The sequence below is a fragment of the Saimiri boliviensis genome, chromosome 1, assembly GCF_048565385.1.
Source record: "Saimiri boliviensis isolate mSaiBol1 chromosome 1, mSaiBol1.pri, whole genome shotgun sequence".
In the NCBI taxonomy this organism is placed as follows: Eukaryota; Metazoa; Chordata; class Mammalia; order Primates; family Cebidae; genus Saimiri; species Saimiri boliviensis.
Window position 1 is genome coordinate 112,976,250 of NC_133449.1, and position 26,434 is coordinate 113,002,683.

General features: G+C 44.5%; 2 protein-coding genes, 1 long non-coding RNA gene and 1 pseudogene across 4 annotated transcripts in view; 2 read left to right on the forward strand and 2 right to left on the reverse strand.

Moving 5' to 3' along the window:
- LOC141581698 (heat shock factor protein 5 pseudogene) overlaps positions 1–19,351 on the reverse strand; it is a 29,263-nt pseudogene extending 9,912 nt beyond the window's left edge.
- The window catches only part of LOC141582659 (uncharacterized), a 50,383-nt gene that overhangs the window by 10,401 nt on the left and 13,548 nt on the right, over positions 1–26,434 (reverse strand). The window contains exon 3 of one of the 2 annotated variants that reach the window (XR_012515595.1): positions 24,175–24,977. The exons of the other annotated variant lie outside the window; for it this stretch is intronic. This is a non-coding gene — a long non-coding RNA (uncharacterized LOC141582659). Of the gene's footprint in view, positions 1–24,174; positions 24,978–26,434 lie in introns of those variants that run through there. 2 annotated transcript variants of the gene reach the window in all.
- On the forward strand, positions 1,786–13,672 carry LOC120361824 (cyclin-Y-like protein 1B). The gene is made up of 4 exons (XM_039463989.2): positions 1,786–1,846; positions 5,843–6,009; positions 10,572–10,734; positions 12,314–13,672. The coding sequence occupies exons 2-4, from the start codon at positions 5,921–5,923 to the stop codon at positions 12,425–12,427; spliced, it is 366 nt and encodes a 121-aa protein (XP_039319923.2). The 5' UTR covers positions 1,786–1,846; positions 5,843–5,920; the 3' UTR covers positions 12,428–13,672.
- LOC141581507 (uncharacterized) lies at positions 25,295–26,345 on the forward strand. Its single transcript, XM_074387341.1, has one exon. It carries the CDS (start codon positions 25,558–25,560, stop codon positions 26,164–26,166), a length of 609 nt encoding a protein of 202 aa, XP_074243442.1. The 5' UTR covers positions 25,295–25,557; the 3' UTR covers positions 26,167–26,345.

The following is a 26,434-nucleotide window of genomic DNA, read 5'->3' on the forward strand; positions in this document are numbered from 1 at the left end:
CAGTTTTACCCACGTTTGCTTTTAAACAGTCATTACAAGTCTTGAACAGGAAGAAAGCAATCAATGTCTTAATACTTTTTAAAAGTAATAAATTATTTGTGTGTTTTATTTTCAATCAGCTTCTCAGGTTAAATTAGTATTCTTGTAAGAACAGTTTGGGCCATACATGGTGGTTGACACCTGTAATCCCAGCTATTTAGGAGGCCAAGGTGGGATAATTATTTTGAATTGGGTGTTTGAGACCAGCCGGGGCAATGTGGCAAGACCCCATCTATCAAAAAAGACAAAAAACAAAAAAGAAAAGATTAGCTGGGCATGGTGGTATGGACATTTTGTCCCAGCTACTTGGGAGGCTGAGGCAGGAGGATTGCTTGGGCCCACGGAGTCAAGCCTGCAGTGAGTCAGGTTTGTACCACTGTGCTCCATCCTGGGGGAAAGAGCAAAACCCTATAATAACAACAACAACAACCAGTTCTGACATCATGGGTCTCCTAGGGAATCTCAGGGGTCCACCGACCACATTAGGAAAACCACTGGTTTCCTAAATAATCACATAATGTGTTAGTTTATAAAGTTCACTAAAGACTGCCTTCTTTTAAAATGAAAAGGCAATTAAGTGTGTAGCTCAAACTACTTCAGCAAACATATAGTATAATAAAGAAAGATTTGGGAAATCTTAATGGATTCTAAAAAGTTCTAAAATCCTTATTGCCAACAACTACTGCTTCCTAAAATGTTCCTGTGTTCCACTCCACCATGAGGTTAGAGGAGTAAAAATAGACATAGCTTCTTACCATTGCCTGTTAGCGGGAGTCAGTATTTAAAGGCAAGTCTGGCTCATCAATGTAGAAAAGACTTCCCAGTTCAGAACGTGATGTGTTGATGAAAAAGAGGTCAAGAAACCCTCTGAAGGCCAGGATCCAGGAGAAAAACTGGCAACAACTGTTTTGGTGAACAAATTTTACCAAAGCAAACAAGAAGTATCTCCCTCCGCCCTCCATGCCCTACTCCCAGCAGATACTTTACTAAGATATTAACCATTTGTGAATTAATCTCTTAAATGCACATTCTTCTTTTATAGATATGCAAATAGATCTCTGGCTGTTTTTGATGAGCCAATACATCCACTTTCAGTAAGTGTCACTTTCTCTGAGGTTCTGTTTATGTCTTATGAAGTTGTGTTGATTTCATGATGAAGTCAAAATCATCCACCATTAAGTCTTCACTAAGTTGTGTCTAATCATCTTATGTAAGGAGTGTTGTAAATTGGTCACACTGGAGTAAGAGCTGACGTACAGCTTTGTTTAATTTTTGCACTAAGGGGAATAAACATACCATCCAAATAACAAAATGTGTCATTTTAAAAGATAAGTTTTTATAGCAGCAAACAATAAGAATATTTGTAAGTAGTCCTAACAAATATGAACGAACTCTGTGAATGGAATTAGAAAACAATTTAAAGTTAAATTTGTTTAAATGCTATCAAAACTTAAAAACTTGCTGCTTCAGGCATATGATAGCCACAGGGCCACCTTAGCACCTATGGTTACACAAAACCAAAAATATTTTAAGATCCTGCCGTTTATAGTTTTAGAACTAAAAGACATATTATCCCAGCAAGATTATTCTAAGGGACATGTGGGCACCAATTTTAACATCCCCATCTTAAGAGTACTTAAGAAGTTTTCTTGAATGAATATGTATATTGACTTTCTTCTTCTTTCAGCAAGAAAATATTCCAGGGAAATCCTTTGAGGATGATCCCACACACAACTGCATTTTCAGTTATTTCTGTGCTCTTTCTAAAGTCACAAAACTAACAGCTCCAGGAGCAATCGTAGCATTGGTAAGCTATTTCTTATTTATAAAGCATCTTTAATAACTGGTCTCCTACACAGCGTATGACCGTGTTTCTAAATAAAAGTTCCTAAAGTTATCATCAGATCTTTTAAGAGAAACCTATGCAAACAAAGTAAATACACATATTAGAGTTTAATCATCGTCATGTTTTAAAATGATGCCATTGCTTTTCTTATCATAGAATAATTGCTACTGAAAGCAGCAGGAGAGACTTCTGGTTTCTCCCTCAACAGATTCCAATGTAGGTCTAAGCTGAGTTCCAGGCTGTATTTCCCCACAGTTCTGACCTGGAGCTGCTGCTCTGAATGCTTTGTTGTTCCTGTTGACCTCTTGTGCCTGTTCGGGAAATTGCCCAGGAATGTGGAACTAGTAAGACTTGGACGTGGGCTTTGCTAGTTAGCCTGCCAAGCCATAGCTGTGTCCTTACCTCTACATGGTTCTCCCAGAATTCCTGTGGTGAGACTCATTCAGAATATAAAGTCCTGTTCAGATGGCTGGGATGGTTTGACCCTCCCCACACTAACCATGTGGTAGAGGAATGTCAACTACATGGCCTGGAGAGAAAGGATACTTAGAGCAGTACCCTCTCCTTCAGCATCCAGCTAGAGCTTAGGGGTGAAGGCCTCAGCTGGGCACCTGCATAGAAACCTCTCCATGAGCACTGGATCAGATGCAGGCCATTTCATGGAGCTGCAGCCATTGGGAATGCCCAGCACATGCTGGGGGGAAGCAGGAGTGGTACTTCCAGATGGAGAGAGAGAGAGAGCTGAGGCAGGAGGGAAAGCTGGATTGGAAGAAGGGGGACTTCACTGTATACAGGCTAAATTTGGAGTGCCTGTGAGATAGCAGAGTGACGTGTGCAGTCATTATTTGAATCAACGGAACTGGAACATGAATCTGAGCAGTGCAGTCATCATTTGGATGTATGGGACTGGAGCATGAATCTGAGCTGGCGGTAAGGAATGAAGAGTAAGAGTAGCTGCTCAAGGCGAGGCACAATGGCTTACACCTGTCATCCCAGCTCTTTGGGAGACCAAGTCAGGCCATCACCTGAGGTCAGGAGTTCGAGGTCAGCCTGGCCAACACTGTGAAACCCTGTCTCTTCTAAAAAATACAAAAAATTACCTGAGCATGGTGGTGGACCCCTGTAATCCCAGCTACTTGGGAGGCTGAGGAAGGAGAATCTTTGGAACCTGGGAGGCAGAGCTTGCAGTGAGCCAAGATTGCACCACTGCCCTCCACCCTGCACAACAACAGCAACATTCTGGGGAAAAAAAAAAGAGAAAAAGAGTAGTTGCTCAAATGCAAAGAAACTGTTTAGAATGAAAGTGGACAAGCCGGACATGGTGGGATACACCTATAGTCACAGCTACTCAGGAAAAGGGAAAAAAGAGAAGATGGACAAAAGATAACTCTGTAAAGACCACCAGCATGTGAGGGGCAAGCCCCCAGAAAAGAGCCAGAGTACGAGGAGGAAGAGCAGGAGAATGTGATAAGAACAAAGGGTTCGCGATAGGAAAGGCTGGGGTCACAGTGCTACAGGCTGCCAAGAAGGTCCCCATTCCATAAACACCCCTGGGATGCCAACCCTGTGTCACTCTTCTAAATGCTGGGGTAGAGAAGAGGACAGGTCGAGCACAGTCCTTGTCTTTATGAGGCATTTGTTTTAATGAGGAAAGCAGTTCTTTTTTTAGGTAATGGCAAATAGCAAAATGATAAAGCACGATTCAGAGACAGTGATGGGAGGGGCTCGCTGTTTCTGATAGAATGATCAGGAAGAGCCTCTCTAGAGAGGACACATCTGAGCAGTGACCTGACTATAAAGCGAGGATGCTAAGGAATGCTGGCATTATAGGCAGTGGGCTGAGTGCCAAGACTGAGACAGGAACACATTTCACGTGTGTTCAAGGAACAGACAGCAGGGAGCCCGCCTGTGAGAGAAATGAAGGAAAGAATGGAAAAGATGCGGCCGCACAGGCGGAGCCGTCGCTCACAGGGCCCTTTGGCTTGCAGACCGGGGACGAAGTCGAGGTATTATTCCAGTTTGAAGCGGGGACTAATGGTAGATCTTGAGCAGGGGAGTGCAGCGTTCTTAATTTAGAGGTTATCCCAAGTGCTTGGGAGAGAGCAGTCCATAGTTGGGAGGGGGGTTGGGGCAGAGAAGAGGACTAAGTAGCAACTAGGCTGTTACAGGTGAGCCGTGGCACGTGGCGGCCCAGAACCTGAAGCAGGCAGCCTGCCAGTGAAGGTAGCCATGGAGGGATTATGCACGGATTAGAGGAGGGTAACTCACATGTAATTATTAGTCTCCAGGAGCTGGGCCAATGGCAATTTCCTGGACAAGATTAGGGCCAGGTTGGGGAGTGGAGCCTTGGGGTGAAGGGCTCTGGTTTGTGGGTGTGAAGGCTCCAGGGACCTCAGCAAGAGGAGTCTCAGGTGAGTGATGGGGTTGGGGGGTTGGTTAAGGTGAGATGGGAGGCAAGGAGCTGGCACCAGGGCATGACACTGTGAGCAAATGAGAGGATGTCATGGGGGAGCTGGGGAGAGCAGGATGGGAACAGGCAACACATTTGTATTGGGGAAAATCTCTGGCAGAGAGAGAGAAAGTCTTCAAGAAGAGGTGATTTGGGGAACAGTGTTCTGCAAAAGTGGATAGGATCCATCATGCTGATAGAAGAGTCAATGTTAAAAGAGAAACTTTCTCACTGACCCAGGAGGGCAAGTGGTATCGATGAGTGTCAGCGGGTCACTGGCTTACCAGTAAAGGTGACAGGAAGTTGAGGGCTTGCCAGTGCTGTTTCAGTGCTCTCTCATGAGTCCTGTGGAGTTGAACACTAGGAGGGAGGGTTATTCCTTGGAAAACCGACAGTGCAGGGTTTTAGAGAAAGGGAGCAGGATCTCTCATAAGAACATGTCATGTTCAAGGGCCATGTGATTTGGAAAACACAGTTGACTTTGGAGAACATTGCCAGATCTGAGCCACCGATCTGATAATGTTCAACAATAAATGAACTCTCTTAAAATAAACTGTTTTTCTTTCACCTTGATTCGAAGACCTCAAGTAGCATAGAGTCATACTCTTCTACAGAGCACCCTCTGAGGTAGCAACATCTCACAGCTTATCTCTGTAACCTTCCCTCAGCTGGTCCTTCTTCTAGTTCTTTATAGGATAGAGATTGGACAGATAGACAATCATTTCTGAGATTATCTCACAAACTGCTTGGCGGGTTTACAGCCACCCCAAGGATAGAGAGGCTGGCAGCTCTCTCTGCCTTCAAACCGCCAGAATTGACTGAATGCAGATACTGGAGGACAAGAAATAAGTTTTTGTGAAGTGATTGTGGAGACATGGAAAGTAGGGGCTGTGAGCAGGACCCTCCATTCCTTCACATGCGTTCCTCATCAAGGCTCTGGATACAGGGACTGTTTCTCAGCAACAGAGACCTGCCCTTGTCATGCTGTCTGCCCGGCAGCACTGGGAGGCACTCTTGACCTGCAGTTCCTAAGCCTGTGTCCCAAAAGCGGGTGAGTTGTTGTGAAAAGGAGAAGACAGCAGTGTTCTCATTATGACTTGGGTTCTACACGTTCTAGCATGGCACACCTGTAAAATTCCTATCTACCTGCCAGCCAGGTGTGACGCTGCACGCGGATGGCACTGTAGTGTTTCCTGAACAACCTTAATCTGCACCAGGCCTGTGTTTGTGCTGCCTTTCATGAGTGTGAAGGTGCTGAAGGTGCCTTTCTTCATGCTCACATCCCTGTGAATGAAATTGGCATGAAAATTTCTGTGGGCAGAGTATGCTGCAGAAGTATCTGACTATGACGGGGACTGGGCCTCTTGCTTTGTCTGAGCAAACTCTCTGCAGAACATGAGAATAAAAGGCACTTAACGTTCTGGCCAAAACCAGAAGTCTTTCATTCTTAAATGTTATCAGCACACTGAAACAGAACTGAAATCAAAGACAAGTGCTCTCTTTTGCAGGTGTACATTGAACGCCTTTTAACGAATGCTAACATCGATCTTTGTCCTACTAATTGGAAACAAATTGTCTACGGAGCCATGCTTCTGGCCTCCAAGTTTTGGGGAAATCGTCGTCACTGGAGTGCGGATGACAGCCAGAATCCCAAGGATGTTGCAGCTGAGACAATGTGAGTTTCTAAGGTTTTGGCAAACTTTGCCATCATTTTCCATGCCTCATTTGCTCTCCAAGTTATCAGTGTAAGAAATATCTTTATAGGTTTCCTTGTGCAGATAAAGGAAGTAGGCATAAGACCACAGACTTCAATCTATCCAGCTTTAGTATAACAGTTTATATTTTCCAGCATTAAAGGGTAAGTCTTGAAGTGTTATTGTTGTAATAACTGGCTGATAAACTGAAGTGTTTTTCTGATTGTTTTTTGGAAAACCTCTTACAAGTGTGCTGTCAGAATGACACAGTGCAGTAAATATCTTTATAGCTTTTTAGAAGCCACCTGCCAGTTTCAGTCCCCTTTGAAGGGGTAAACATCAGGCCTTTGAAATAACTGGCCACTTTTCAGGTGTTAAGGCCTCGGGACTATGCAGAACTTACAGCTTTAACCTAAGTCACCCATTGTGTATTTGCTTTTGCTGGTCCTTGTCTCCCCCTTTAATCTGAAGATCTGCTTTTATAGGAACCTTGAGATATGATGTTAAATAGCTACAGATTTCTCTGCCCTGGCTCCTCCCCATTAACCTTGCATGTGTTTGGAAATCGGTCTGATGAGTTAGAAGCTTGCACGTTCACCTCCCGCAGTGTGAGAAGCATTTCTGGGGCATCACGCCATGCCCACCACACTCACAGGCTCCCTGGGTACTCAGACATTCACAGAAGCAGGCTCGGGGCCAGTAGTTGTTTATGAGAGTCTGGGAGCTGTGCAGGGTCATGGAGTTCCTCCCAGATGCACCAACATGGCACTGCAACACAGCTTCCCCAGGGTTCCCTTCCCATTTGGCCTTATGACTGCTGTGAAGTGAAGGGCCCTGAAGCAGGCAGGCAGGGTGAGCAAGGGGGCATTTCCAGCAGAGCTGCCCTGGGTGCCCGCTGGACAGTGAGGACAGCTGTGTCAGCCGCATCTGGTGCAAGACAATGGAGCAGCTCTTGTTTACGTTGACCAGCAGAAAAGACAATGCCAGGCAGTGGCACAAGTTAGTTTTGTGATCCATCTTTGCCCGTGACTCCACATAGGAGGACTGCTATTCAGAATCACCTCAGTGTATGGCTGCAATTGAAGATACAGTTTATATTGTAGATACACTGCAGTGTGTATGTATCTACATTCAATCCCTTGTGCACAGGAGTTCAGACCTGCTGGGTAACACAGTGAAGCCTGTCCGTACAAAAAAATTTTAAAAAAATTAGCCAAGTGTGTTGGCAGGTTCTGTAGTAGTCCCAGCTACTTGGGAGTCTGACGTGGAAGAATTGCCTGAGCCTGGTAACTTTAGGCTGTAGTGAGCTGTGATCACGTGACTGCACTTCAGTCCTGGGTGAGGGAACCAGACTCTCTCTAAGAAACAAACAAACAAACATTTTTGTCACCACTTTGCTAATAGTATAAACCAAGTGATAATTGTGATATTTGGGGGAGCCATTTTAGCAAAGAGTATGACAGCAAATGAATTTGAAACAAATGGAAGTACTTTGAAAGCTGCAAATGCTAAAGGGAGTTTAATCATAGTCATCCACTGCAAACTGTTCCCTAAAAGGAAGCAAGATTTGTGACTGCCTGATTTCTCCTTCTCTGCTGCCTAGCCAGAGCTGATTTATCAGTACAGGATAATTGCAATGGAGAAAGTGTTTAATTCATGCAGAGATAGATGTACAGGAGACCAGAGTTTGACTATTACTGAAATTAGTCTCTCTGAAAACTCTGGGATGGTTTTCGAAAAAAGTAATTTGGTGTGTAGTGTGTCAGAAAGTGGGGAGTGCTGACAGATCAGGTCAGCGATGAAATCATAGGGGAACGTTGAAGCTGTCCTCCTGCATTGAGTTGGCTGCTGGGTTGGGGCCAAAAAACCAGATGAGCCACGTTGATTTGTTAGGGTGGTGTCACCTGATCCCAGTACAACGTCTGCAAAATATCTCAAGCACTCAATTTAGGTTTTACAATAGTGATGTTATTCCCAGGATCAATATGGGCAGGTTCAAATTCTTGCAGCCTTCAGCCTCATGACTCCTAAGCCACAATTTCTAATCTTGTGGCTAATTTATTCATTGTGGAAAGGTCATCTATCTAGTTCCCAGGTGGGAAAGGGGTTTGTTTTGGGAAAGGGTTGTTACCATCTTTGGTTACAAAGTTAAACTACAAACTACATTCCTTCCAAAGTTAGTTTGGCCTCTGTGTAGGAAAGAACAAGGACAGCTTGGAGGTTAGAAGTGAGATGAAGTCACATCAATCCTCTTTCACTGTCATCATTTTCTCCGTTACAATTTTTGCAAAGGTGGTTTCAAATTTGTAATCATGAACACTTAGTTCTGCCATTTTGGCAGCTGAATTGTTCTCAAAACCTGCAGCTAAGCTGGCTGAGGCTCTGATTTCCAGTCACAAGATCAGAGAGCATGCAGGGATAAGTGCAGGTTTCCACAGAAGTGAGCTCCAGAAGCAGTGGAGGCAGAGGCCAGCCCCAAGAAGACAGGTTCCAAACAGAGCTGTTTGTGTGTGAACGGAGATATACCGGGAGCTATGGTCTGAACAGGCTGCTTCTGTTTGTGATCTTGGGAAGCTGAAAAGCATTACGTCCAAGCATTTAATAGACATGTGTCTCACCCTACTCCTCTTGACTATTTGCAATGATCCCATTTTGAGTGTCAGTTTAACAGATAAATAACTGCTCTCCCTCAGATTTTTCTTAAAACGTTCCAACATCGATGTGTCTCCCCGGAATATATATCTTTTCTAGAGAGTTAAACTGAGTAGCCACTATGCAGAAATGCTGTGTTGTAAAGGGTATGCTGTTCAGTCAACTAGCTGTTTAAAAACCCAGAAATCGGCCGGGTGCGGTGGCTCAAGCCTGTAATCACAGCACTTTGGGAGGCCAAGGCGGATGGATCCCGAGTGGGGATCCCGGATGGATCCCCCTCGGGTGGATCCCGAGGTCAAGAGATCAAGACCATCCTGGTCAACAAGGTGAAACCCCGTCTCTACTAAAAATACAAAAAATTAGCTGGGCATAGTGACGCGTGCCTGTGATCCCAGCTCCTCAGGAGGCTGAGGCAGGAGATTTGCCTGAACCCGGGAGGCGGAAGTTGCGGTGAGCTGATTGCGCCATTGCACTCCAGCCTGGGTAACAAGAGAGAAACTCCACATAAAAAGAAAAAAAAAAAAAAAAAACAGAAATCTTAGAAGATGAATCGGCTGTTCACAGAATACTTTTCTTCAGTGATTAAACCTCTATGAATAGCTACGTTAATTCTGGGAAGTGCCATTAATTTCTGTAGTAAGTCACGACCTGATTACCTGTCTATTCAAATATTGTTTCATTTACATTTCTATAGACCTAAGGACACGTGAAGAGGATATTAATTTTAGAAGGAGGTTCAGTTGGATTTTACGTTCAGCAAATGAGATCCCCCATCTTGACTTAGAGTCTAACTGCCCTCCACTTTCAAGCATTTGCTTACTTGGCCAATGGGTAAAATGTTAAAAACCTTCAAACCAAGAAACCAAATGTATTGTTCAGATATTGATCATTTTTAAGCAATTAACTCATTACAGGGCTTACTCTGAAAGCAGCCAGAATGACTCTAACTGTGTACCTATTAATTTAGCTTTGGTGAGGGCAGCTGGATGACCGTGAGGCAGAGGACGGCTCCCAGGGCTTTCCTCTCCCATTGCCTCCAACTCCCCCACATTCTGTTCTGTCCAGGGGTGACAGATGCCAAGTTCTTCAGGGTTGCATTCCCAACTCAAGAGCAACACTGCATGTGTTAAGGCCAGGGCCCTACTATAAATCACATTATAATATGAGTTTAGCCAAAATGACTCTCCTTGACTTTTCTGCCTTTCAAATTGGAAATGTTATTCTTCCCCAGTCTCTTCCTAATATTAAGGTGAGCAGAAACTTGCATTATGCCTCCTTGACACAGCCTAGTGTGCTGGAGCAGAGGGAAGGGGATTCTTTTTGCCATAAAATGTATCTTGCTTATGTATTTATTTGGGATCAATTCTCCTTGTAGCCTTACAGTTTTTCATCCTCTGAGGTAATAGGGTGGCTCTCCATGGGTCCCCTTGTTGCCATGGTGATGCGCCCCATCTTCCTGTTGGTGCTTCTCTACTTCAGCAAGTCCCTTCCTGTTATTGTCCTGGGAAATATGCCTGGAGCTTCTTCAGAGCTAAGAAATGGTACCCATCATTCCTGTCATCTCATCACTATTGCGGGGTTTGTGAGTGAGCTTGGAGTCTGAGTTGCGCAGCTGCCCTAAGGGAACTGTGAAGAATAAGCCCCGAGGCAGCAGCAGGAGTGCAGAAGAGGCTTCCACCTCTCCCTCATCCCAAACTTGGGCTGCTGGGATGCAGAGGAGACCCCAAGCAGCTGTGCCTTGTTTGGACATTAGTGTAAGGACCCAACCACTCAGCCTTTATTTGTTTCAAAACAGAACTTTGAGCATCCTAGTAGCTCAGAATATTTTTAAAGATAACCCACTTGACTAAAATTGCCCTGTGTTCGCTTTATTGTGTTTCTCCTCCCCCAGGAGTAAGATGGAGAAGAGTTTTTTGGAGCTACTTGAGTTTAATATTCATGTGTCTGCCAGTGTTTATACGAAATATTACTTTGACCTGCGTGCCTTGGCATACGACCATGACCTGTGTTTTCTATTTAGTTTTCTTCGCAAAGATAAAGCAGAGAGATTGAAGGTAAGGCTGTGAAGTCACTTAGTGGAGCTTCCCATTGGCCGCAAAAGCCAACATCTGTGACAAAATCATATTAAATAGTGATTAGGAAAATGAAAGCCTTAAAATTAACAGACCAAAGTGCTTACTTTTTTGGCATCATATTTCAAGTCTTTTATGCATTATACAAGAATCATTATTATTATTATTATTATTATTCTTTTAGGAGAAGGAGTTTCACTCTCATTGCCCAGGCTGGAGTGCAATGGTGCAATCTCAGCTCATTGCAACCTCTGAATCCTGGGTCCAAGCGATTCCCCTACTTTGCCTCCTGAGTAGCTGGGATTATGTGCAGGCACCATCATGCCCGGATATTTTGTATTCTCATTAAAGACAGGATTTCTCCATGTTGGTCAGGCAGGTCTCGATCCCTGACCTCAGCTGATCTGTCCACCTTGGCCTCCCAAAGTGCTGGGATTACAGGGATGAGCCCCTGCACCAGGCCATGGATCTGTATTTTAAAACGTTATTGATATTCTCACTCCTTTGACCATAATTCAGAATAATTTTTGTTAAATTTAATCTGTTCTTAATGAGTTTCTTTTTATTTTCTACCTGCATTTTTCTTTTTATTTTAATCTGTTCTTAATGAGTTTCTTTTTATTTCATGAATAAATACAGTTGTATTCCTAATTATATCTAAATAGACAATGCACTTACTGCTCTTGACTGTCTTTTACTTCAGCAATTTACAATGTCGTGTCCTTGTCTATTCTGTATATCTCGGTGCAGTCCCAGGAGTTTATCGGACAAAGCAGTAGTGGCTGAGAGACTTGTGCTTAAACTGTATAAGGTGCCAGTGTTTCAAGTACTAGGTGTAGGAACGACATGAGCTTTCAGTGAAAATGGCTTCATGGGACAATGTAAGATTTATGGTTTATGACTCTTGGTGAGTACACAGGGAAATTCCAACTGAGACAGACACATTTAAAACTGGCATTGTCTCTGGTGTCTCGGTGGTACTTTGGAATAATACATTTCTCTACCACAATGTGCAAGTAAAGTAGCACCTTGTGGTGCTTCAATCATTAGACTTCTTGGGTGTTCTCAAGCAGCCCAGCACGCACCTGCCTCATTAAAATCTGCTTGGAGTGTGTAGTAACTACTAAGGATTCGGTAGAATTTGAATCACTGAGTAAGTTGATTGTTTGGCACAAGTGTATGTTGATTATGCTGAAGGAACAAGTGCACAGGTAACAGATAATATTGTTACAAGCTTGTCACAATACTCTGAAAATCTTTTGGAGCCCTATTTTATTTTTTATGTGACAGTATCACCAAGCAATGAGCCCAACTTTCAACCTATAAAGTAAGTTTGTCTTGCCTCTGGCAATCTTTTCATAGCTCTTAAAGGAGACTACCTTAGTGAATGGGCAGGGAGTTGCATCCTCAGAACCTGGCACTGTAAAACTCAGCCAAAGCAGCTACAAGGGAAGCCTCCAAAGGAATCTCTATGTGTGGTTTCTCATCAATGATGCCTTTTTAAAAATGTTGGAGCCTTTTTAAAAATTGTACCCATTTTCTCTTTAATTGACTTTCCTAGGCTATGTCACCACCATGTGAATACAAAGACTTGCACAAAGATGTCGCCACTGTGAGAAGGGCCGCCAGCATGGATTTCATCGCTATTCGGCATTCTAATGCCATCTTACCTTAAAGACAGAAATTAGCATTATAAGATCCTGGACTCGTCAACTGTAAAGACTACAAAATATCACTTCTATTGCTGAAAAAGTCCAGGAAAATTAGGATCTTCTTTTTTTATTTTTTTTTTTTTAATTTTTTTTGTTGTCGTTGTTGCTATTGTTGATTTTGTTGTTGTTGATTAGGATTTTCATAGAGCACAGATTTCTTCAGATAACCATACTGTGAAGCTCGGTGATGGTGGCATGAAGAGTGGGTGCCAGGTGCTACCTGAACTTCTTGTTCCACTGAGTCCAGATGGCATTCCTAGGGCACTACCTTCTTGAACAACTCTTGGGGAAGACTACTGTCACATGGACACACCACATCCCAGTGCAGAGTCAACAGTCACCCACAGTCCCAAGCAGGTGACAATCTGAACTGAGCTGGAATTCAAAAAACTATAGAATTGGCCCCAGATTTGTGAGAGTGCCTGGGTTTGGATCTCTGTCCACAGAGGCACTGAATGCACGATGGCCCGAAACAACAAGTGTGGGAAGATAGAATGCATGGGGACAAGGCTGTCATTACTCCAAGTTCCATGGGGGCTCAGGCCTGTTCATCTCGTCTTTGAAGGGAATCTGTACATGTGAAATGAGGCTCCCACCTCATGGTAATAAAGGGAGAGACGAAATCAGCTCATCTTCCCCCAGGCCCATACTGGTCATACCAAAACACAGAGTCTTGCTGTGTTGCCAGGCTGGAGCACAGTGGCGAGATCTCCAGTCCCTGCAACCTCTACCCCCCGGGTTCAAATGACTCTCCTGCCTCAGCCACCCAAGTGGCTTGGACTACTGGCATGAACCACCAACCCAGCTAATTTATATATTCTTAGTAGAGACAGGGTTTCATCATGGTGGCCAGGATAGTTTTGATCCCTTGACCTCGTGATCTGCCTGCCTCAGCCTCCCAAACTGCTGGGATTACAGGTGGGAGTCACCGTGCCCGGCCTCTTGCATTTACATTCACAATAAAGTGGTTTGGAATATTCCACTGTTGATTTGTGATTTCCTCCTCCAAACATAGTCTGTGGCTCTGTATACATAACTGAATATTTTCATGTATCGATATTTTGTGTCTGAAGATGAAATATTAAATGAAACATGTTAAAATGTTTCATGCAAAGCCTTCGGTGCTTGTAGCGTCTACTCTTTGGTGAATACACAAATTCATCTATTTTAAATATTAACATTTGTATTAGATATGATAATGATATTTTTTTTCTCAGCTTCACTTGTTAGATAGTTACGTATGTTCTTTCATAATTAATGATATTGTATCTGATATTTGATGTAAAAAACTCCTAGAATATTTGGAATTGATAATTGAAATTAAACAGCAAAATGAGAACTGCTGAAACCTAGTGATAATGTACTTATGATGGGTTTATTATCTATGATCTCTTTCATTATTAATTTTTAAAGTTTCCGTGGAAAACTGTACTAAGAACTTAAAATTGTCTGTAAAACCCTTCGTGCCCTGCGCTTTAGCTCCAATGCATAATGAATAAAGGAAAATGGATTTTCCTTCAGGAATTCTGCTGGACTCTTCCTTTCTTTTCCCTTTAACCTGGGGGCAGCGTCTTCAGGTCACCATGGGGTGAGGTGACCATGAATGGCGTCCCTAGAACTGCCGCTGGGAGGAGTGTGTATGTGGAGATGGGTTTCGTGGTCACGTTTCTTCCTCGGGTCTTTCTGGTTGTGATGGTGGCTTTGAGGATGGTTTCTGAGGATCCTCTCCAGGGGATTCCTCCACCTTTGGTGTCTCCCTTGGGGGAAGGCCCGAGAATATCTGGAGAGGGATTCCTAGGGTCACCCCTGTGTGACGGAGGTGCCTTGTGCGGGTCCAGAAAGCCGCGTTTTTGGGGCGGTGGAGCCTCATCTCCCATGTAGGGTGGGCGGGATGTCTGAGGGAGTGCTGGAGGAAAGCCCTGTGTGTCGTGGTCGCTGTGCAGTCTCAGTACAGCCCTAGACCTGGGGAAGTCATGATGGAGACTCAGAGGTGCTTGGGGCAGGGAAGGGGGTGGCCGAGGCAGTCACCAAGGTGTGACAGCATCGCTGATGCCAGGAGGCAGTTTGGGGAGGGGTCTTTGGAGGAGAATAATTGTGGAGTCTCCACAGGCGGGGAAAGTGTGAGGGTGCTCCAAGGCTGGAGGTCAATGCGGGGGTAGGTGGAAATAACCTAGGGAAGCTCTCAGGAGAGTAATGGGCCCCACAAGCGTTGGGGTGGAAGGAAGGGGCCTAAACAGGTCCTGCCTTGCAGGGTCCTTGTGCAGGGTGTCTCAGAGATGGATCTCTGGGGCTCCTGAAGTCACCGATACCCTGGGTGGGGTGTTTTCCAGGGTCAGACCTTTCCAGGTCCTGGAGCAAGGAAATGAAACTGGCTTCTTCCTCCCCACCGCCTGGTTGCTGCTTGGCAAACAACCTTCGGGGAGTGCCAAGGCTCCTGGCATTCCCTGACAGGCCACAGAAGCGGCTCAGGGCTGGGCCCAGATCAAGGGGTCCTCTTAGATATTTATATTTGATGTTGAAAGTGACATGGGAATAAAGGCTTCATCTGCGCTTTTGTTTCTAGTCTCAAACTCCATTTTGCTGTGTCATCTTCAGCAACATTTCCCTCTTTGGGCCTCATATTTCCTATATATTTTGTGGGAAATCTGGAGTTTGGAACATGAGTTACCTGTATCAGGACTCAGTATAACATCTATAAATGGCTGGTAGGACATGAACCAGACTTAATTTATTTATTTATTTATTTACTCATTTATTTATTTATTTAGAGATGAAGTTTAGCTCTTGTTCCATTGCCCAGGCTGGAGTGCAGTGGCAGGATCTCAGCTCACTGCAACCTCCATCTGCCGGGTTCAATAGATTCTCCTGCCTCAGCCTCCCAAGTAGCTGAGATTACAAGCACATGCCACCACCCTACAGTTATTTTTTATCTTTATTTTTATTGTTTGTATTTTTAGTAGACACGGGTTTCACCATGTTGGCCAGGCTGGTCTCAAACTCCTGACCTCAGGTGATCCACCCACCTCAGACTCCCAAAGTGCTGGGATTACAGACATGAGCCACCACTGCCCACGAGGGCATGAACCAGATCCATGACACTCAAAATGTGCTCCACTAGCCAGCACTCACCTCACCTGGGAGCTTATTAAAAATACAGAAGAATCAGGTGAGGTGGCTCACCCTTGCAATCCCAGCACTTTGGGAGGCCAAGGTGGCCGAATCACTTGCGGTCAGGAGTTCAACACCAGCCTAGCCAACATGGAGAAATCCCATCTCTACTAAAAATATAAAAAAACCTTAGCCAGGTATGATGGCCGGCGCCTGTAATCCCAGCTACTGAAGAGGCTGAGGCAGCAGAATCTCTTGAACTCGGGAGGGAGCCACAGAGTGAGACTCCACCTCAAATCAATAAATATTTTTAAAAATTAAAAATAGCAAAAAAATAAGAAAAATAAATAAAAAATAGCTTTCTTGTCATGGCCTGCACACTGTAGGCTCGTCGGTCTCTGAGACCTGAAAATTGAGCGTTTTCACACCCCAGGGGCTTCCTCTGGCAGCTCTGCAGCTGTCACCATGCCACAGAATGAATATATTGAATTACACTGGTAACGCTATGGATACCGTTTGGATGACCATGAGAAAAAGAGAAAGAAGGAAAGTCCTGAGGCTCATCAACGTTCAAAGAAGGCAAAGAAAATGATTGGTCTGAAAGCTAAGCTTTACCATAAACAGTGCCGTGCTGAGAAAATACAAATGAAAAACACTATCAAGATGCATGAAAAGAGAAACACCAAACAGAAGAATGATGAAAAGACTCCACAGGGAGCAGTATCTGCCTATCTGCTGGACAGAGCGGGGCAACCTCAAGCTAAAGCACTTTCCAGTACGATTAAACAGAAACGAAAAGAGAAGGAGGGAAAATGGGAAGTCCCTCTGCCTAAAGTATGTGCCCAGGGAGAAACAGAAGCATTGAAAGTTATTCGAGGGCCAGGCATGGTGGCTCAGGCCTGTAATCCCAGCACTTTGGGAGGCCAAGTGGGTGGATCACAAGTTCAGGAGTTCAAGACCAGACTGGCCAACATGGTGAAACCCCATCTCTCCTAAAAATACAAAAATTAGCTGGGTGTGGTGGCAGGCGCCTGTAATCCCAACTACTTGGAAGGCTAGGCAGAGAAGTGCTTGAACGCGGGAAGCGGAGGTCGCAGTGAGCCAAGATGGTGCCACTGCACTTCAGACTGGGTGACAGAGCAAGACTCTGTCTCAAAAAAAAATAAAAATTAAGGAAAAAAACAGTGGGATTATCCTGGGAGTACAATGGAAAGAAACCCTAATACCACAGCTATACAGCAGACCTAAAAGCAATCAGTCTTCATTAGACGTCAAAGAACTCTATGAAAACTATTTTAAAGACAAATGTAGATACCATAAACTATGTGGTTTAAAAGTTAAAAGTTCAAGCTCTGACATAAAGCAATGCATATTTTTAAACAAAAGGCAAAAAGAACCCACAAAAATCAACTATATAAAAGCCATGTTCCATAAAGGAACGTATAGCACTTTTACACAATTAGCATGTAAGAAATGATGCATGATGCTTGCTTTTCTTCTTATAATTTTTGTATTTTTAGTATAGATAAGCTTTCACCATGTTGGCCGGGTTGGTCCTGAACTCCTGACCCCAAGTGATCTACCTGCCTCAGCCTCTCAAAGTGCTAGGATTACAGGTGTGAGTCACCGCACCTGGCTGGCAAGTAAAGAACAAGCTTTCTGAGTAACACAAGCAAACCTCCCACAGTTAATTCACAGAGAACACTTACACTACCGAATTCACGCTCAATCACTTTAGATTCGTGAAAGGTACAGGTGATAATCATGTCTCCTTTTTTTTTCCTTAACTAAAATCGAACCTGTCATTTATGAACTTCTTTTCTTATCAGCCTTTGCCTATTAACTTATATTAAAGAATAATCTGGGCTACGCACAGTGCCTCACACTTGTAATGCCAGCACTTTGGAAGACCGAACAGGGGTGGATCACGAGGTTGGGAGTTTGCGACCAGCCTGATCAACATGATGAAACTCCGTTTCTACTAAAAATACAAAAAATTAGCAAGGCATGGTGGCGCGTGCCTGTAATCCCAGCTACTCAGGAGGCTGGGGCAGGAGAATTGCTTGAACCCGGGAGGCCGAGGTTGCAGTGAGCCAAGGTCACGCCACTGCACTCCAGCCTGGGCGACAGAGTGAGACTCCGTCTCAAAAAAAAAAAAAAAAAAAAAAACAATTGGAAAACTAAGTTGAGGTTTAATTTCTTTCCCTTTTTTCTTCTTTCCTTCTCCCAATAAAAAATCGGGAGGTTGTTATTCGACTATACTTACCAAAACCTTATAGTCACTGAAAATTATAAGTTAAAATACTAATAAGCAATTATAATTTCCTATTGTCTCAACTATTTTTTCTTACCTTTACAGGAACTCTACATTTTAAATATTATTAAATTTTAAATTATACATTTTATGAACTAGTATCTCATTTAGAAATTCACTTTCGCTTTTATAGTTTTTATAATTAAAAATTTATTTTTCAAATTTTTTATTTTTCTAAATTTATAGTAGACATGGGGTTTCACCATGTTGGCCAGGCTGGCCCTGAACTCCTGACCTCAAGTGATCCACCTGCCTCAGCCTGTCAAAGTGCTGGGATTACAGGCATGAGTCACCACGCCTGGTGACTGGCGAGGTCACTGCTCACTGCAGCCTCCGCTTCCCAGGCTCAAGCAGTCTTCCCACCTCAGCATCCCAAGCAGACGGGACAACAGGCACGCACCACTGAGGCAGCAAAACAGGATCTGGAGGCGGGGAACATAAAGTCGATCTCACACTTGGGCTGTAACAGGAAATATCCTCTCCACAGAGAACAGGCCAAGTAAATGGCTCTGTAACCTTACCGTTTCTCTGAAAACGTGGGCGATGTCTCCACTTGCCCGGGGTGCATTCCAAGGGAGTTCTGCCATATTCTGCGAGGAACTGGGGTCCGATCTAAACTTTTCATGGGAAAAGTACTGCGGTCGTGGGATGAAGTTACGTAGGAGTAAGGGGGAAAACCACCTCGCCGAAATGACCGGTGAAACTGTCCTACAGCCCCTGGTCCGTGCGGCTCGGGCCGGGAATCTGCTGCGCTGGTGGCGGCTCCCGGTGCTGCAGCGGGGTCGGGGCGGCGGCCGAGGCGGCGGAGGCGGAGGCCAAGGTGATGCGCAGCCGCTGGAAGCCACTGGAAACCGCTGGGCGGGCGGCAGGGCACCTCCAGGCCGGCCGCCAACTTGGCCTCGTTGGAGCCTGTCCGGCGCTGGAGGTGCACGAGCAGCTGCGGCTGGCCGCGGCGGAAGTGCGGGCTGCGGAAGTGGTGGAGGGGCCGGTCCCGCTGTCCCGCCGCCCCCCGGCCCCGGCCCGGACCCGGCCTCGGCCCCCCCTGCACCACCTTGTGGAAGCCGGAGACGTTGAGCTGGCGGACGACGCTGGTGAAGTTGGTGGTTGTGAAGAGCCCGGGCTCGGCCCCGGCCCCGCGGCCCCGCCGCCGCCCCGCGGCCCGGGCGGGCTGAGCAGCTCCACCTCGAAGAGCGGCTGGTGGATGAGCAGCCCCTCGCCGCGGCCGTCCCAGCGGGTGGACCGTTACCACGGGCTGTTCACCAGACGCCACCGTTCGGCGGGGAAGTTGTTGGGCTTGATGGGGATGGAGAGCGGCGCCTCCTGCATCGCCCCGCCCGGCCCGGACCTCGCGCCCACCCACCCAGCCTACCTCTCCCTCCCCGTGCTCGATTCCCGCCCCCGACCCCCGCCGCGGCCTTCGCCTCGCCCTGTCGGCTCCTGCCTGCCCGGCCGCCGCGGACCCCATGAATGTCTTTTGACAAGTGTCCGTTCTTGTCTTTTGTCCATTTTTTAATGGAGTTGTTTGTTTTCTGATTAAAATTGTGTTAATTTCTTTATAGATTCTGGATGACACTTTTGTCAGGTGCATCGTTTCTAAAATTTTTCTCCCTTTCTGCAGATTGTCTGCTTACTCTGTTGACAGTTTCTCTTGCTGAGCATAATCTCTTTCGCTTCCTTAGGTCCCATGCGTCTATGTTTTCGTTGCGATAGCTTTTGGAGACTTAGTCTGGAAATATTTGCTATGGTTTATGTCCAGAATGGTATGTCCTGGACGGTTTTTGTTTAGGATTTTCATAGTTTTCGATTTTGTAATGTAGGTCCTTAATTCATCTTAAATTGATTTTTTCTATGATAAAAGGAAGTGGTCCAGTTTGAATCTTCTGCATATGGCTAGCCAGCATAGTTTGAAAAGTTGGGTAGTGTGTTGCCTCTAGCTGTATTCTTTTTGTTTAAGATATCTTTGGCTATTCGGACTGTTTTTCGGATTTACATAAGTTTTAAAATACTTTCTTTTCTCATTCTGTGACAAATGAATTGGTAGTTTGATATAATAGTATTGAATCTGTAAATTACTTTGGACAGTAAGGCCATTTTGACATTATTTCTTCCCATTTACGAGCATAGAATGTTTTTCCATTGGTTTGTATCATCTCTGGTCTCTTTCTCTTTCGTTCTTTCTTTCCTTCCTTCCTTCATTCAACTTTCCTTCCTTCCTCCCTCTCTCTTTCTTCCTTCTTTCCTTTCTTTTTTCTCTTTCTTTCCTTCTTTCTTTATTTCTTCTTACCTTCTTTCTTTTCTTTCTTCTTTCCTTCTTTCTTTTCTGTTTCTTTCTTTCTGATGGAGTTTCACTCTTTTTCCCCAGGCTGCATGGAGTGCAATGGCATGATCTCAACTCACTGCAACGTTCACCTCCCAGGTTCAAGTGATTCTCCTGCCTCAGCCTCTCGCGTGACTGGGATTACAGGTATGCACCACCACACCTGGCTAACTTTGTATTTTTAGTAGACATGGCGTTTCTCCAGGTTGGCCAGGCTGGTCTCGAACTCCTGACCTCAGGTGATCTGCCTGCCCCGGCCTCCCAGAGTGCTGGGATTACAGACAAGAGCTACGGTGCCCAGCCATCATCTCCGATTTCTTACGGCAATGTTTTATGATTCTCACTGTAGAGATCTTTCACCTCCATGGTTAGTTGTATTCCTAGGTATTTCATTCTTCTTGTGGCTGTTACGAGTGGGGGTGCAGAATGGATTTGCCTCTCAGCTTGGATATTGTTGGTGTATAGAAATGCCACTGAGGAATACCATTTAAGAATTGCCACCTAGTTTTTGACAGTGGTTGAACTAATTTACTCTCCCACCTGCAGGATATACATGTTCCTTTTTCTCCATAACCTTGGAGAGAAAAAATGCCACTTTTTGTACAATGCTTTTGTATCCTGAGACTTGATAATCAACTGAAATTATGTATCTGTTCTAGGAGCCTTTGGGCAGGGACTGAAGGGATTTCTAGGTATGGAATCATATTGTTACACTGTTTGTGAAAAGAGATATTTCACTTCCTCTCTCCTGGTTGGATGACTTTTCTTTCTTTCTCTTGCCTGTTTGCTCTGGCCAGGACTTCTGGTACTGTGTTGAATAGGATGACAATCGACATCCTAGTCTTGTTCTGGTTCTCTGGGGAATGGTTCCAGCTTTTGCCCATTCACTATGATGGTGGCTGTGTGTTTGTTATAGATGGCTCTTACTATTTGGTGCTATGTTTCTTCAATGCCTAGTGTTTTGAGGATTTTTAACATGATAGATGCTGAATTTTATGGAAAGCCTTTCTGCATCCTTTGACATGACCATCTGGATTTTGCTTTTAGTTCTCTTTATGTGGAGAATCACATTTATTGATTTGCATATGCTGAACCAGCCTTGCAGGAATAAAGCTTCCTTGATCATGGTAGATTAACTTTTTGATGTGTTGCTGGATTTCGTTTCTCAGTATATCGTCGAGGTTTTTCTTTTCTGTTTTTGAGACAGAGTCTCAGTCTTGTCGTTAGACTGGAGTGCAGTGGCACAATCTCTGCTCACTGCAACCTCCACCTCCCAGGGTCAAGTAATTCTCCTGCCTCGGCCTCCCGAGTAGATGGGACTACAGGTGTGCGCCACCACACCCAGCTAATTTTCTGGTGTTTTAGTAGAGATGGGGTTTCACCATTTTGGCCAGGATGGTCTTGATCTTCTGACCTCGTGATCCACCTGCGTTGGCCTCCCAAAGTGCTGGGATGACAGCTGTGAGCCAACCCGTCTGGCCTTTATTGAGATTTTATCATCGATGTTCATTAGGATAATGGCCTGAGATCTTCTTTCTTCATTGTATATTTGCCAGGTTTTGGTATCAGTATAATGTTGGCCTTTTAGAAGGAGTTAGGGAAGAGTTTCTTCTCACTGTTTGAACAGTTCCAGCAGAAATGATATCAACTCTTTTTTATACATCTGGTAAAATTCAGATGTGAACCCATTTAGCCCTGGGACTTTTTTTTTTTTGGTTGATAAATGGTTACTGCCTTGATTTCAGAGCTCATTATTGGTCTTTTTTGGGATTCAATCTCTTTTTCATTGTGTCTTGGAAGGGTGCATATGTCCTAGGAATTTATTAAATTTTTCTCCATTTTATGTGCATACAGGTGTTCATAATATACTCTGATGTTGTTTGTATGTCTTTGGGGTTAGTGGCGATATCCCTTTTATTGTTTTTAATTGTATTTATTTGGATCCTCTCTCTTTTCTTTATTAGGTTAGTTAGTAGTCTATTTTATTAATTTTTTGAAAAACAAGCTCCTGGATTCCTTGATATTTTGAATGGTTTGTAACATCTCAATTTCAAAAGGAGACTGGACAGTTAAGGCAATTATAATCAAAAAGAACAAAAGTGGGGGCATCACATTACCCGACTTCAGATTATACTACAGTAACCAAAACAGCATGGTACTGGTACAGAAACAGACACACAGGCCAATAGAAAAGAATTCAGAGCTCAGAAATCAGGCTGCATACCTACAAACATCTGATCTTTGACAAAACTGATGAAACAAGCAATGGAGAAATTCTTTTCTATTCAATAGAGAGTGCTGGGATAAGTGGCTAGCCATATGCAGAAGATTCAAAGTGGACCCCTTCCTTACAGCATTTACAAAAATTAACTCAAGAGGGAATAAAGACTTAAATGTAAAACTCAAAACTGTAAAAATCCTGGAATACAATGTAGGCGATACCATTCTCAACATAGACAGAGGCAAAGATTTTATGATAAAAATACCAAAAGGAAAAATTGACAAATGGGATCTAATTAAACTAAAAACCTCGGTACAGCAAAAGAAACTATTAACAGAATAAACAGACAGCCTACAGAATAAGAGAAAATTTTTTGCAAACCACAGCTGACAAAAGTCTAATGTTCAGCATCTATAAGAAACATAAACAAATTTATAAGAAAAAACAAACATTATAAAGTGAAAAGAGGTCATGAACAGACACTTTTCAAGAGAAGACATACTTGTGGCCAACAAGCATAGGAGAAAAAGCCCAATGTCAGTGACCATTAGAGAAATGCAAATCAAAATCACAATGAGATGCTATCTCACACCAGTTAGAATGCCTATTACTAAAAAGTCAAAAAATAACAGATGCTGCAATATTTTAGAGAAAAAGGAATACCTATGTCCTGTTGGTGGGAGGATAAATTAGTTCAACCATTGATGAAAACTGTGTGACAATTTCTCAAAGACCTAAAAGCAGAACTACCATTCGACTTAGGAATCGCCTTGCTGGGTATATACCCCACGGAATAGAAATCATTCTGTGGTAAAGACACATGCACGTGTATATTCATTACAGCACTATTCACAATAGGAAAGGTGAAATCAATCTAAATGCCTATCAATGGTAGACTGAATAAAGAATATTTGGTATGTATATATTATGGAATAGTATGCAGTTAGGAAAAAGAATAATACTATGTCCTTTGCAAAAACCTAGATGGAGCTGAAGGTCTTTATCCTTAGCAAACTAACACAGAAACAGAAAACCAAACACCACATGTTCTCAATTATAAGTGGGAGCTAAATGATGTGAAGACATATAGAAGAAAAACACACTCTAGTCCTTACTGGAGGGTAGAGACTGGAAGGAGGGAGAGGATCGGGAAAAATACCTACTAGCTACTAGGCTAGAAACTGTAGAAAATTAAGGTTGAGCTCCAAAACTGTTTTCCATGGTGTCGAGATGTAACTTTCCCATGTCATACTATGTGCTGTTTCCCATGTTTTCATACGGTGATGGATGGGGGTGTTGCAAGCATTGGGAAAAGAAAACTGAGATGTCTTAATGTTTCTGTGTTTCAGCAGTTGAATGTTTTTATTATTGATCTGTGTTTTTCTTTGTGTGCTTATTTGGTTAGTATTTCATATCACGTAGTGCTCTGTCTTCTCCAAAAAACATGTGTATTTATCTTAGGAAAGAAATGTAAAGTGTGGTAAATACGATGGGTCATGAAGGTGCAGTGACACTGACTCCATCCTACCTTCAGGGATAAGCCAACCCTGAATGTGAAAAGAGACGCTATCCTTATAGCATAGTACCACACAGGGCTAGAGCTTCCCAGAACCAGCTGGGGATTGTTACCTAGACCCAATGTTGTTTACTGTTAAATCTTGTGGCTTGAGACATCTTCTAATTGAATTTGATATTTTAGTGTACGTTACTATCTTTGACATACATCATTGAATAAAATGCAGGATATGTATTTTAATTTTTTTCATTTACCACTTCATTTCAAGTTATTCTACCAAGCTCATGAAATATTTCGCTAATTGTCATAAAAGTGAGGTTATGGCACGGGCGTTCTAAGATTTAATACATTGTTTCTAGGGGAGGTTGAAATACAGTAAACTGAATCTTAAATATTATAGAACTTTTAAAGAATTTGGCTTAGTTGGAGAAGGCTGTGGTATATTTAAGGATGTTATGTATTCTACATTACTCCTTAGGAAACAGATTTTCAGACCTGGTGTGCTGGCTCACGCCCATAATCCCAACACTTTGGGAGGCTGAGGCAGGAGGATTGCTTGAGGCCAGGAGTTTGAGACCAGCTCAGGCAACAGGGCGAGACCTGGGTTCTATGAAAAAATAATCAAATAGGGAACATGCTTTTGAGATACTAGAAACATTTGATTCTGTTACATACCACACTAAGACTAATTGAAGATACAAATAACTGATTCTGCAGATAACACAGACAAGTCAGAACACATTGATTTCTGATGTGACAGTCAGTGTTCGATGAAACTGTTTATAGAAAGTAAAGCCAAAGTGCCAAATTTTACGGAGATACCTTTTAATAACCCAACTGTTAGACGAATAAAGCTTTTTTAAAAACTCAAAGCAAATGTTACTAATCATTTGGAGTCTGGACGTCCCAGTTCACAGGGTTACTTCTAATATGTAGAGCACATGCAGCTTTCTGATCAATCGAGAGTGAGGGGACTGCCCCTGCCAGAGTTCAATTCAGCCCGAGGACCCCATGGCAGCCCAAGGTCTTGGTTCATGCTGTGGATACAATACGGAATTTATTCACTCAGTAAACATTCACTAGGGTTACAGTCATTTTAATATAATTCATTGTAAGGTGACGATCTCTAGGAACGTCATCACAGGGGAGCAACCTGAAAGCTCCCAGCAGCCAGCATGAATGAAAGGTAGGGGCGGGGCTGCCAACAGGGTGGGGCCTGGTGAGCCACGTGCCTGGGCTCCCACATCACAATGTGGGTAGGGCGCCTCGTGGAGGAGACTGTGCCTGATTGGTTCCTGGGCACCAGGTTGGTAGGGCAACCTCCTTCAGTTGGTAGAAAACACTGGAAGGAGGAACTCTCTCTGCGCTGTCTTCTCCGAAATCTCCGCTCTCAGGCTTGTTGTATCTAGACCCATTTTAAATCAAGCAGGTTCCCTTCAGACCAGTCATCTCAGGGGAGGCAGCTGAGGCGGGGAGTGAGCTGTCAGTGGGGTGCGGCCCCCTAGCCAGGGGCTGGCCCTGCCAGCGTGCCTGTGTTTCAAAGAGGTGAAGTGCTGAACTGTGCGGACCGGGAGGCAAGGGAAGGTCCAAGTTGCTGGAGCGCACCCAAGGTGCCCCATGGGGAACACGCTGAGTTGTTGTTTGTGCCCCAGAGGCAGAGGCAGACGCAGGCGAGGTCTGCGTAGGTGCCCTGAGGATCTGTCCTTCGGCTCTGACATCAATGGGGCGGTGGCAAGCAAAGGTCCAGGCCAACACAGAAGGAACAAGTCCAACACCGGTGCCAGACCCATTTGGTGCCCGTGCTGGCTGTGTGGGGCGGTGTCCGGCAGCTATGACCTCGACGAGGCAGTGTCGAGCACAAGTGCAGACCAAGACAGAGAGGAGCAGAGGCCGGGCAGAGAGATCACGGTGCTCCCCAATGCCAGACCCAAGCAGAGCCAGCACAGGGTGCACTGGGCAGAACCGATCTGCAGCCATAACATCAATGAGAGGGAGGTGGCGAAAGCGCCAGACCGTACTGCTGTGGAGCCTGCCCTGCGGGATTTGGGAGCCGGTGACGGCCATGACCTGCAGCACATCAGCGACCAGGAGATGCCCAAAGGTAAGGCAATGAATGATGCTGTTTGCCCTCAGGCACGCCTCTGGCTGACACTCATACCAGCTCTCATTCCTCCCCCGAACCCCCCGAGGTATCCACAGCCTCGGGCTCCTCCGTCCTGGCCCTAGCCAGCTTTCCCAGGCCCATGCACCAGGCAGGAGGACTGGCACTGCCTCGTGCCGGCCCCCACCCTTCATGCTTTTTCCCTGCTGCGTCTGGTGGTTTCTTTCTTCCTCCCTACCCCAATGCCCAGTTGTGGCCCCTTTCTCAGCCCCAGGCTGGATGAAAGCTAAGTTTTCCAAATAGAAAACGCATGCTACAGATTTCATTCCTGTAGAGCAAGTGTCTTACAGCTCTTCTGTTTACTTTGGTTGGTCTCTTAATTTATTTAAACGT